At 44.1% G+C, this 13,227-nt stretch overlaps 1 protein-coding gene across 1 annotated transcript in view; it reads right to left on the reverse strand.

Moving 5' to 3' along the window:
- Positions 1-6,228: 6,228 nt before the first annotated feature.
- Positions 6,229-13,227, reverse strand: part of SALL1 (spalt-like transcription factor 1) — a 14,224-nt gene continuing 7,225 nt past the window's right edge. Inside the window, exons 2-3 of the mRNA XM_006873725.1 lie at positions 7,785-11,188; positions 6,229-6,669 (exon numbers count right to left, since the gene is read on the reverse strand). Of these exons, the coding sequence (XP_006873787.1) occupies positions 6,229-6,669; positions 7,785-11,188 (3,845 nt within the window). The remainder of the gene's footprint in view (positions 6,670-7,784; positions 11,189-13,227) is intronic.

Here is a 13,227-nt window from a genome sequence, read left to right on the forward strand (position 1 = left end):
TCTTCCCAACCTTCCTTAAAACACTTGGTCTATCTGAAAACTGTTGTTTTATGTGGGGCAGCATTCCTGTAAATTTGCAGCAAAGCTTCAGGGATTTGGGAAGATGGTTACTTGAGTTTTATTTAAAGTTTGATTTTAGCCTTAATCTGAAGACAATTTCCGTCCCCATGACACAAAAACGATATTATTTTTCAAAAGGAATCCTAAGGAGAAAAATGTACAGCCTCAGAAACCCTAAACAGGGTTGATATGAACTGCAATTGACTTGGTGGCAGTTTGTTTTTTTTTTTTTTTTAGTTTAATGAGACTAAGACAAGTGTGTTACTGAGAGAACTTGTCTGTAGCAATCCACTAATTGCAGACACATTTTAAAATGTATGTTTGTAATAAACTCATGTATATATGAACTAGACTCCTAGTAGCAATGCTTTTTGATATTTCCTTTTACCTATATTTATAGGCCTGGTGTGGTACTGTAAGATGAGCACAAGATTACTAACCACAACATCGGCAGTTCAAACCCACCTATACAGGGTCCTCTATGAGTCAGAACTGACTCAACAGCACTTAACCACAATTTAGGCCTCAAACTGAATGTGGCTGTGATTACAAAATGATGTGGCCCCTGGTCTCTTTAAATTCACAGACGGAACAGCATGAGGATTCAACTTGAGTCTGAACTGAGTCCCACACTAGGTTAAGAAGAGGAATGGACTTGGGTGGTTTCCATCCAATACAATACCACTTGTCTTCAAAACCCTCCACAGAAGGTAAGGCAAGGCAGATCCTGGAACTGTCTTCAGTGAGGTAAGTAGCCAAGGGCCCCTCACAGGAGATAGACTGTTCCTGATGGTGTTTATAAAGGCCCGTCTGGTTCCCCACCACTGTCCCCAGCTTCAGAGGGAGTTGGAGCCAAGTTTACACGCATTGCATGAGTCTTTGTTAAACTTGAGCTCAGATGGACAAAGAAAAACAAGAGGAGCCAAGTCATATGTTTAAATAGCTAAGAGGAAACCGGGCCCAGCAAGAAACTACAACTCTGGATTTAGCCTGGGTGAATTTTCCTTCTCTGGGATTTCCTGTCCTTTTTCTGGAGGTTTCTATCTTTCGATTGTTTCCTGGCAGTTGGTGTGAGGCTCCGGGTTCTGTGGTGAAAGAAAGCCTTACACCGTACTTGGGCTGAGCTGCTTAAGTATCAACTGCTACTGGCTCCTGTGGCCCCACAGCCAGGCTTAGACGACACAAGCTCCTAGCCCCAGTCAATCTGCCGTTACAAGGAAAGAGAGACCAAACTTTAAGATGAGGTTTACAGAGAACCACCCACAACAGTAAAACAGGACACTACCCCAACAACTGTCTGGGGCTGGTGGGAGGCTAAAGCTTTAAAGGAATGCAAAATAAGTCTTTCTCCTGCAAGGTTCTAAGAGAGAAGTTAAAATTTAACCATTTTTTAAAATGTAAATCATCTAGCATGCTCAATTGCTAAAGGGGTAGGGAATGCAAGAAGGGAACAATGGGCTGGGATTAGATAATTTACTTAGTGCTAAAATTCCGGGAAGTTTGTGTTGCTGTAGGCCTGGATCTTGTTACTTTTTAGCTCAAATCTAAATCTTTATCTAGCCATTATAGTTGAGAGGACATCCTTATTTTTATTAGTCATTTTTACAGTTGTCATTTTTACCCCCTTTCATCAACTAGAGCTGGTTAGATTAGCAGCCCTTTGTACAGAGATGAAAATATTGGTAGGGCCCAATGGGTCCTGTTTTGTTTATTCTAAAGGAGTGGGCTTTGATCTAAACATATTTCCTGGGGTCTGGACGAGATGACCTAATTCCTGTCTTATCCTTCTCCACTTTCTGTGAATCTCAGATTGCATTTTGCTTGTGGAACCCTTTGAAATTCACTTTACATTTCCCCCCCACTTTGTTACCCCTCTGACAAGTTTCATCTGGGGTGGAGAAGTAACTCCTAGTTTGCTTTATTTTTATAACAGGACTGCTACATTTTAACAGAATGGAAGCAATGCCTTATTTTTTTTTAAGTTCTCTCATTCTTGACATTCACAATATGCCAAAAACAATAACCAAATAATCTACTGTTACAAACTACAAATCTTAACTCAAAATTATTAGGATTTTATTTTTCAACACTTTATCCTAATTAAAAAAAATAAATTGCTCTTACCGCTCCCCAAGGGCATTTGGATAAATGTAGTCTGTTTGAGGATTGAGGTTTAAAACCTGAGGCCCATAGTTAACTTCAGAAATCTCCAATTGATCTACCCTGTCTTCTCACCCAGCTACCATCAGGAGGCGGAGGGAGGGTTTCGTGTATAGTTTGGGTCTGTCATTAATAATAAGGAGCTCTGGTAGCATAGTGGTTACGAATCGGGCTGCGAACCGCAAGGTCAGCAGTTCAAAACTACCAGCTGCTCCTTTGGAGAAAGATGAGGCGTTCTGCTCCCGTAAAGATTAACAGCCTCGGAAACCCTGTGCAGGGTCGCTATGAGTTGGAACCGACTCCACAGCATATAACAACAACATCATTAATAATCTCTCATTTTCAAACACCAAGCTCCTTCCCAATTTATTTTCCAGAAATTAGGGGTGGTGAAATACACACACATAAAGAAAGAGAAGGCAGAAGCCATGGAAAGGGAATGAGTGACGACACAGTGAGACAGGGAAGAACAAAAAATATATTACTAAAAAACGAAAAACAAGTGGCTAATATTTCATTTTGTATGCTGCGCAAAGGGGTTTTATACAATTCCCTGTATTTCTCGGTATATATATATATATATATAGATATATATAATTTCATTTTGTATGCTGCGCAAAGGGGTTTTATACAATTCCCTGTATTTCTCGGTATATATATATATATATATATTACCGTTTAGTTTAAAAAGTAAATGGGAAAACGTTACCAAACTATTTTTGGCTCAAGAAGGCTGAGACCTTAACCTCACCGCACCTCTCCTTAGTTTAGTATATTCGGTGTACAGTGGATCCAAAATCTCAAAGTATCTCAAGATTCCAGAAAGGGAAAGAAAAATGCAAATGAATAAGGAGTGTGGGGCCAGGAAGGCATGGTGGGGGTGTAGGAACAGCATAAGCCTTAAAATAAAGATGTTGTTTTATAACTGTAAGTCCATTTTTCTTCTTCTGGGCTGAGCTGAACGGCTAAGTGTAATCAGTATACTGCGAGGCGAAGCGGAGCTGAGGGTGACTTCTCGTTTTGGAAACGGAGAGGAATGGGCAGGTAAGGATCAATAGATTAGAAAGATAGTCAATCCATAGATGGATAGGCAAGAACGAGGCGGGAAAGCAAAAGGGAGGGGGGGGAGAGACCAAGACCAAGACCAAGACGCTCAGGCGCGATCTTTTCCTAAGAACTGCGGGTTTTCTCAGGAATTCAGTCTAAAGGAGCAGCTACTTCTACTCCCCTCACTAGGAGGCTGGGGGGGCGAGAAAAGAAAACCCCCGCTCAGCCTTCACGTTGGCTGCCCACCCGCTGTGTCCCCCAACCCCCACGCAGAAATGGGCGGGCTGCCCCGGAGTGGGGGGAAGGGTGGTCCCTTTCAGGTCCTCATCCCCGGGCCCCACGGGAGCCTGGGCATTGGGCTGCAGCGATTGGAAGCCAGGGGTCATGAGATGAGCCTAGCGGCGGGGGGCAGGTTCTCTTCCCCGGAAATCGGGTAGGGGTGTAGCCCACTGGACGCCTTTGGCTAGGGCCTGCGAGGCCGGGTAGCCAGGTGTGCGCTCTGGCTGAGAAGAGTCTGAAAATTCCTTCAAGATGCCTCCAGGCCTGGCCCCAGGGTGCCCACGTCCCCTCTCCTTGCCACGCCCAGCTATGGGAAGGTCACCTACTGGGAAGGTTACCATCTTCTCATTCTCAAAGACCAAGACCGGGTTTGGCCCTACTTAGAACTGGAACTTCTGGCCTGCCGCCTCCCCTTGTCCCTCTTGGGGCATGAGAGTGGGAACTAGCAACGTCGCCCTCTAAATGTTCCTTCGGGTGCTTCTGCCCCACGACGCAGCGCAAAACCCATACCCGCCCTTTCTCATGTAGGGGTGGTAGGGGTGTCCCCTCACCCTTACACTGCCAGGTCTGGGACCTTGAGGCTGAGCCAGCGCTTTACGCGCCCTCGAGGCCCGCACCTTTGGCCAGGGCAGGCAGTGCACTTCTGAAAGTGGCATGACATTTCTGTCTTACCTGAATGACTGTGAAAAATTGGCTGACCCCCCGACAAACACCATTTGTATCCTGTCCAGTTTGCTCACCCCAATAGTGCTCAGGAGGAAAATGTATTTCCCCCTGAAACTAAAGGGAGAGAGGAAGCATTAATTTGAATTTTGGCGGTGAAATAGTTGACTCTAAATACACTTGACTTTTTCTATCAAATATACACGTGCGTTTAAATGCCTAGAAGTTTCATTCAGTAAAGTGCATGTTGTCCTCTCTGGGTATATAACCAGCAGCACTGAATTCTCCAGCACTGCCTCTTGCAGAGGTTGAAACAAATGCCACCCAATTTTCACAAGGGGAAACCCAACAGTTGAAATTAAGCTTAAGTCTAAATGGGCACAAAATATCGTCAGGCCTAAGTAAACTCACCTGGCCTGGAAGAAACCACCAACAACCTTTTCTTTTTTGGAGGAGGATGGAGTGTGAGAAAAATGAACAACTATCAAATACATTCCCAGACAAGTAATGCATAATGTATAATGGGAAATTAACTCCAAATTTAAAGGCAGGTGCAGTCCCATTCCTATTATACCTCTATCCCACAGTGCCATACAAGGACTCCATTAGACTTTTTACAATTTCTTAGAGCTACGTTGTTGTTGTTGTTAAGTGCTGTCAAGTCAGTTACCACTCAGTGTGACCTTGGTACAGGGTTTCCAAGGAGAGGCTGGTGGGTTTGAACTGCCAACCTTGTAGTAAGTGGGCCAGTGCTGATCCTACAGCAACACATATAATATAGATTTTGGTATCATAACTGGTACCTCGGTAAATGTTAAAATACATTGAGGGGCTTGGCTAAATAGAAATACACCCTAAAATCAGACTCAGTGCTTTATCTGTTGCAAAAAAAAAAAAAAAAAAAACAACCCTAAAATGTATTTGATTACTTAAGTAAAATTATCTGTTGTTAATATTAAATGTTTAAGAAACTGGACCCCTTTCGCCTTTAATTTCATCTTTTCTAAGAAAGTGCATGTAACAGTCCAATGTTTCCTCCCACAATGAATACAAAATAAACCAATAGGGTACCTGCTCTCTGGATCATGGAAGAAGCATTTGCTCTTGTAAGGAACATATATACATTTTAATGAAAGTGATATTTCTTATTGTATGTATATACAAGAGCATCTACATTTTCTCCACTGAAGGTTGTTCAAGATGCTATAATTAGCAGCATTGTGAAATTCCAGCACACATTTTCTATTGTGAATATACCTACAAGGCAAAATGTTACGTCTCAGTTTCAACTACCAAAACAACACTGGTATTTCTCTAAAGAATTCTGCGTGCTTATTACTGTACAGAAACGTATTAACATTAAGGACAACTCAAGTAAAATGCACAATACAAATAGCAGTTCAAAACGGAAATGGTTAAATCTACAAAAAAATAAAAACAAAAAGTTGAATTTTAGAATAAAAATCAAAATAGTTGGACCTTTCAGAGAACCACATTGTTCAGGCTGTACTTTCAGTCCTTTCTTTAAATCTGTTTTGAGAGATTAGACAATGTGTTTGCTGATAAACTTTTCCAGCAGGATTCAAGTGTACATTTATATACAGACTTTATTAGAGATCTAACGCATCACGGAGGCATTGCATCAACACCAGATTCATAGTAAACTGGGTATAGAAAATAAGTTAATGCCAGATTCAGACCGCCTAGCAGGGCAACTTGCAATTGCCATAAATGTTACAGCAAGTTTACAACACTCTAGTCAATTAGTATTTAGTTCAAAATACAGAAGACCAAAGTTAATGCTTGCATTCTCTTTGCAAAGCAAGGTTATATCACTAATAAATAAGCTTTCTTAGAACTCTAGAAGTTGAACAAGGTACAAAAGAATGTCTTCATAATGCTGTAGTAAGTAATTCATAGATCTAGGGGAGCAGCGGACAAGGGATGGGGCAAGAAGGGGGAGGCAACTGTAGGTCGCATTCTGAACAGGAATGTTCTTCCTCAAGCCCACAAGAGGTTTTAACTTGTGACAATCTCTTTGCTGTCCTCCACAAAGCGGGTGAAGTGGAAGTTGGTTCTGTTCTCACTGCTTGCCATTTTCTCCAGGCCAGCCAGAGGAGCATTCGGCTCCGAGTTCTGGAGCTTCTCCAGATTTCCCGTCAGCCCACTAATAGGTGAGCTGCTGCCACTGCCAAGGCTTCCAGGAATTGGAGGGATGCCACCATTCTGAATGACAGAGATCTCGTTGGCCTTCATCGCCAGCCCATTGGAGAGCGCGGCTGCATACTGATTCCAAAAACTGGAAGGATCCCCGCTTCCTGATCTTGCCGCCAAATCCTTCTGGAACATTTCTGGGAACTTGACAGGATTGCCTCCTAGAAATGTCATGGGGCCATCCACAGAGAGCCGCCGACCTCGCCGTGCAGGGGTGCTATTCCACATGTGAGTGCCCATGTGTACCTGACATGCAGAGACAGCGAAAGGAAAAAAGGAAGAGGGAGGGAGAAACTTAATAGTAGAATCTGTCTCAACTCATATCCCAACACTAGACAAAGCAAGTGGCCTAAATGTCTATTCTTATTAAGTGACCGACAGTGGAAAAGGGAACGGGAACCATCCACTCCCATGGACTAGTAATAACGTGTCCCCTCTCCGAAGCCCTGCATCTCCTTTTCTCTTCCTGCCTTACTTACTCTGTTTTTATTACCTGTATTTAGCTTATAATGGCCTCAAGCAAGCCAGCCAGTAGCAGATAGCTCCTTTCAGGGTTACAATTGTTATGTCCACTCTCATTGCAATGGTAAATATTGTATCTGACACCCTTTACCCTATAAATGTCCTTTTCAGATGGGAAGAAAGTACCCGTCACTGATTGCCCACTGAAGGGCCCGTATATAGCGAGAAAACCCTGAAAGTAATTATTCATCTTGCATTACTGGCAGCAATCTCTGGAGAAATACTCTGTCAACAGAAAAATGTACACAGTAAGAGCATTCAACTGTTGCTCTAGAACTTAAGCATATTTGCTTTATTTCCAACACATCAGTAGGAAATGTTGTACAATCAATTATCATAATACCCATTAGCTGCGCAGTGACGTTATTAATTTTTTTTTTTTTTAGAAAAACAAGCCATGCTAGACTGCATAGTTATGAAAAATAGATGCACACGCCAAAGAGCACGGTAATTATTAAGTGATACGGGCAGCACACAGGCCACATGGAGGTCTTTAATCAATACCCCATGGCAACGCTGGGCTGTCTTATTTGGTAGGTAAAGCAATTCATTTGGTGCACTTAGCAAGACAACAGAGATATGCCGCTGCTCCACGGCTGTACCAAATTATTCAGTGCACGCTGACATTCAGCAAGCTGCAACTTGCCCTTGTCCCTGCCACAATCCTGAGGCTCACAGGCACCCACACCTCAACTGTAGGCCCCATCTGGCAGGTTCCCTTGTGGGAATTCTCTCCCTAAATATCTGGGCCCATGACTCTGGGCGCATGCATTACCAATCATCAGGGCAGTGAGAAAGGGACGTAGGGGTGGGCGGGGTGGGAGTGGGGGGTGAGGTACCTTCAGATTGCCTTTTGTCGTGAAAGCTCTTCCACAAATAGTGCAAGCAAAGGGCTTCTCTCCAGTGTGGGTTCGCTCGTGAATCTGCAGGGCACTCGAAGAGGAGAAGGTTTTCCCACATGTGTTGCAGTAGTGTTGTTTGGGAGTTCTCCTGGGCAAAGCGGGGAGCAGAACTGGGGATGTGGCAGAGGATGACAGAGGCCCAGCAGGGATGTGACTGGTGGGGGTGTCCTTACTGTCCTGAGGAGAAACATGCACAAAGCCATTGACCTCTGTCTTGATGAGAGATGACAGCGAGTTGGCGGGAATCACTGCGGAGTTCTGATTGGGGCCAAGGTTGGAACTGGGCTCAAAGAGCTGTGATGGTAGATCTCGCATCTGATGTGTCAACATGTGCTGCTTCAAATTACCCTTTGTGGAAAAGCCACGATTGCAAACTGTGCAAATAAATGGTCTCTCTTTGGTATGACTTCGATAGTGAATGTCCAAGGCACTCTGACAAGCAAATGTTTTGCCACAAATGTCACAAGCAGTGTTTTTAAATTTACCCCGGTCTCTGAAAGGGAAGAGGATTCCCAGGGAATCTTCTTTGATGATTTTCTCTGCATGACTAGAGGTCAAATCCAAAGCTCCACCATTCACTGGGGTGGGTGATAAACCATTGGCAAACTCACTTGTTAATGCTCTCTGAGATTTCTCCTCCATGCTGGCTGACTTGTGGAGTTCCTGGGTGCTGTTGGATGGGGACAGAGCCTGCATGGAAGAGGGAGACTCTGAAATGGCTGGGCTCCCAGCACTTTGGCTTTCCACATCACCTCCCACCGAGGACGAGTCGTTGGTCAGGACATCCCCCTCGATGGACCCATTTTCCACCGACTTCAGGCTGGCCTGCAGCTGCTCTGCTAGGCCAGCATTGATCATCTTCATCTGATTTTCTAAAGCAGCAATGCTCGACATCTCTAGGGGCAGAGGCGAAGAAGACAAGCTGTCTTGGGATGCATCCACAGACTTGGGCGTATGGGGAATACTGCCCTCAGGACAATCTTCCATGTTTTCATCAGAAAAGTTGTCAAGGTCATCCAAATTCTTTTCATCAAAGGAGCCTGTATCTGACTCCATGGATTCCGGGTAGCTCTCTGTGATCGGGGTGTTGGGAATCTGGCCTCCCATGTGCATTCGGATGTGCTGCTGCAGGACCACAGCGTTGGTGAACTTCTTCTGACAGATGGGGCAGGAATGTTGGACTCGGAGTGGTGGCATAGCCCGATGGACACTATAATGAGTTTTCAGATTCCCTTTCGTGGTGAAAGCCCGGCCACAGATCTTACACTTAAAGGGCCTCTCCCCAGTGTGTGTCCGGTAGTGCATTTTCAAGGCGCTCTGACAACTGAGAACTCGGTGGCAGATGATGCACTCGTTGGGGTCAGTTGCCTTCTTGTCAATGTTCTCAACCAGTTGCTGCAACTTGGATGTCTCTGATGCCTGGGCCGGATCCAGCAGTCCCCCAAATGGGAACTTAGCCTTGAACTGCTCTGACATGAGTGGCAACAGCGGGTTGGTGAATGTGGCAGTGTTGCCTGACCCAGAGTCCCCAGCTGGAGAGCTCAGGGAGCTGTTGCTTGCTGTTGGGATGGAGCTGATGACCACACTGCTTTCTTCGATTTTGCCACTGGAGGGTGGCAGAGTGGATCCTTCCGCTTCCTCAAGGAAGGCAGTCGGGTTTCTTATGGTTGGCTCAGGGACCCCAGAGTCACTTTTGACTGAGCCTGCTGGGCTGGCAGAATGGCTGATGGGGATGGGGGCTGGCTCTTCCGTCTTGATGAATGGTGTGAGGCTAGGGAGAGTTGGGGGCAATGGCAGGCCAACCGAAGTGGTCAGAGTAGGCAGGACTGGTTTGGTGTCCAGCCAGCTGGTGACTGGCTTCTCAGGGGGAATGGACATGCCATATGGAATCCCGGTACTTGTGGGAATATTGTCCAAATGCTCAGGCACAGGATATGGATTCATCTGGATATGAGGGTATTTCTCTTTGTGGCGCTGAAAGTGGACTTTGAGGTTTCCCTTGGTGGAGAACCTGTTCCCACAGATGTTGCATTTGAAGGGCCTTTCTCCGGTATGAGAGCGCAAGTGGATCTGCAAGGCACTGTCACTCCCAAAGACCTTCGCACAGAACCTGCACTTGTGTTTGAAGAATGCCTCATCCGAAGTACTCTTTGCTTCAAAGGCAGTGACATTTGGTGGCTTGCTTTTTCTCTGCTGGGCCAAGGTAGACAAGGAGTTTAAGTCCTCTGCAGTTGTTCCAATGTTGGTCAAAGGGCTGGGGAAAACCGAGTTAGCAGGGGCCGGCTGAGGTAGAAGTGGATTAGATGCAGGACTTAATAAACTGCTTATTGCAAAAGCTGGTGAAGGTGATGCGGAGACTGCTGGGTTGCTGACATGGGAGGCCCCAGCACTTGAAGCCACTTTTTCTGAGGACGGGGTAGTCACTGCTGCCGCCAATATGTTAATATTGGGAGAAGAGCCACTACTGGATGGAATGATGGTGTTGCCAGAACTGCTCTGAGGTAGCTGGATTGGGGGTAGCTGTTTCACACCACTGATGCTGGCAGATTGGCTAGCGAGGCTCTGTGCTAATCCAGCTGCTGCCGCCAGCTGCTGAGATAAATGGGAACTTAGTGTGGACAAGGGGTTGGCAGATGTTCGTAAAGTACCTTGAGAAGAACTAGAAGATGTTGGCAAGTCTGCATTCTGTGAAGCCAACAGCAATATTTGGTGGCGAATCTGTTCGATCAGTTGCAGCTGGTGAATCTGCTGTTGCTGCAATGCTAGGAGCTGCTCCATGAGGGCTGGTATGGCCAGTTTGCCTCCAGAGGCCCCACTGCACCTCGCTTCCTGGGAGAACTGGGCCACCGCCACCTTGGTGCTCTGGAGGTTCTCAATGATGACGTTGCTGTTGATCACGGAGAAATTGCCCAGTGTTGTCAGGTCCCCGAGTTGAGGTAGTGAGGTTGTGGTAGCTGAGGTACCTGTGGAGGAGCTGCCGTTGCAGCTGGGGGTGGTACTACCGTTGCTGCCGCTTTTATGAGCTACTGGGGCCTCCACCTCCATGGACTCTTCCCTGTCAAGCCCGTTGTGTCCTGAAAGGTCACTGCAGTCTACTTGATCTGTTTTGTTAGTTATGTCATTCATTTGTTCATCAGGATTAGCAGACGGGGGCCTGGGGGAGAAGGTTTCAGGAGGGGAAGCAGGATTTTCATTTACGATGAAAACTAATTGATTTTTAGTACAGTTCTTCTTGTGGAGCAGAAGATCTGATAATTCAAAGAATTCGGCACAGCACCTGCCACAGACGTGGGCATCCTTGTTCTTAGTGGTTCCATTTGGTTGACCCTTTTCCATGTCTCCTACAAACATCAAAAGGCACAGTTAGAGAGGGAGCCTTAACAGTTATCTAGGAATTTAAAAAAAAAAAAAGGAAAAAGGGTTCGTTCATTGTTTTCTACCTGCAAACCTCAAAACGGTATCCCCTGAAAACCAATCAATATTGCCCAAGACATTCATAATTAATTTTTAAGGAGTGGGAGGATTTCCTAGCAATCTGATATTTTCAAGAGTCATGGACGTCAGATAATCCATCAAAATATAAAATTCTATGAACTGAAAACAATGGTGTATAATGAAATTCCATAGCAAAATATTGATTTCCAATATTTTGTACACCTTATTGTCAACTTGTCCGCAGAGTGTCTGGACCCATTCTGAGGACTCATTAGGCTCTTGAGTTTCTGTCAACCTTATTCATTTTCAACTGATTCAAAGATATCTGTGTTCTGTCACTAAACTAATTTGTAGTCATTCAAGTTCCAATCAGTTGTTGACAAGGGGCAAAAAAAAAAAAAAATGCATTTCACTAAGCTGTAGACTGACAACTTGGAAATCACCTTCAGCCCCACCTAGCACCTGAGCAGAGTCGGATCCATGACAAACACACTTAAGTCACAGCAGTGGAGAACCTCCACGGTTGCTCCTTCAGACCCAGTTGAATGCAAAGGGAAAAGCAGCAGAGACAATAATGAGAAACACAACCATCACAATTCCTTCCAAGGCCTGTGTGGCACCTGTCTATCACCCCATTGCAAGTTGAGTTTTAAAATGAAAGAATGCAACCTAGGCTACCATTCCATTGGAATATATGCCAATATGCTCCAAATAACAATACTACGCCTCTAAATATTTCATCAAAAGTACTCTTTATAGCTATAAAAACTGGCACAAGAGTTATACTTCTGATTAAATATCAACTTAAAGAGAGATGTGCAGTTACAAGGAACTGCTCCCATCCCCTAAGAAATCATTCTTGGTTTAGAATTTGGAAATGCTCTGCAGTTCTCCTTGTCAGAATGCCTTTAAAACCAGTTTGCTTTTAACTGTTATCAATTGTTTAACAGATTGTCCTGAACCTTTCATTATAAAATCCCTTTATTTCATTTGTTTCCACTGGTTGCTCAGATTTCTCCTAAGATCCATTTGTAAATTAAACATAAAAATCTCTAACTCCAGGCTAACATTCTATTCAAAGACAGGATGGCGTCCCATTGTTTGCCCAGCATGGGGAACACCAACTTCTGTTGTACAAATGGTGTGTGGTCATCTTGGAAGGCTGTGAAAAAAAAAACAAAAAAACTGTTTAATTCAAGGATTACTTCCCTGCATGCTTTTTTTTTCCCCCAAGAACTGAATCAGATAATAGGTAGTTTCCATGACTTCCAAATTGAATAACTTGCAGAGAAAAAGAAAGCAATTGCAGATATGATTAAATGCAGTATCAAAATGTTGCTGTTCGGTAAACTTAGGAGTCAACTGAAAAAAGACCCGTACTTTCGCCTTTTTAGTAAATATCAAAAAAGTGTAAGTGATTTTGCATTCCAGAAAATAGAACTAACACCCTAATATTAACTTCTAAAAATTCCTGTACTCTGTTTGCCTTGAGTGATGGCAAGACTCAGGACCTCTGACAAAATATGCCTTATGCATGTACACTTTATTCACTGGGAGCATTACTTCAGTGGTTACATTATATTTAACTAGCTTTCCTAAATATTCATTTTTTAGTTTCCAATAGGATATAGTGTACAATGCATTAACACCACCAAACAAATCTTAGGTTCAGCCCAGAATACAAGTAAAACTCAGTTTTAATTTAATGTTTAATCATCCTAATTGGCACTGGATTCCTATGCATATCTAAGGTTCTATTTTAAGCAATTTCTGTCTCTCTCCCTGCCTTAAACCTGATAAACAAAATATTAAACAAAATTCACTAAAGTTATGTTGCTTAACTTGGGACAAAAATAATGTGACAAAAATTCTGTTTAAAGCTTCTTATTTTGACAACCAATTTTAAATGATGCATCCATTTCAGATGCTTATTTTAAACTAGGAA

The sequence above is a fragment of the Chrysochloris asiatica genome, unplaced genomic scaffold (genome assembly GCF_000296735.1).
Source record: "Chrysochloris asiatica unplaced genomic scaffold, ChrAsi1.0 scaffold00251, whole genome shotgun sequence".
NCBI lineage: Eukaryota > Metazoa > Chordata > Mammalia > Afrosoricida > Chrysochloridae > Chrysochloris > Chrysochloris asiatica.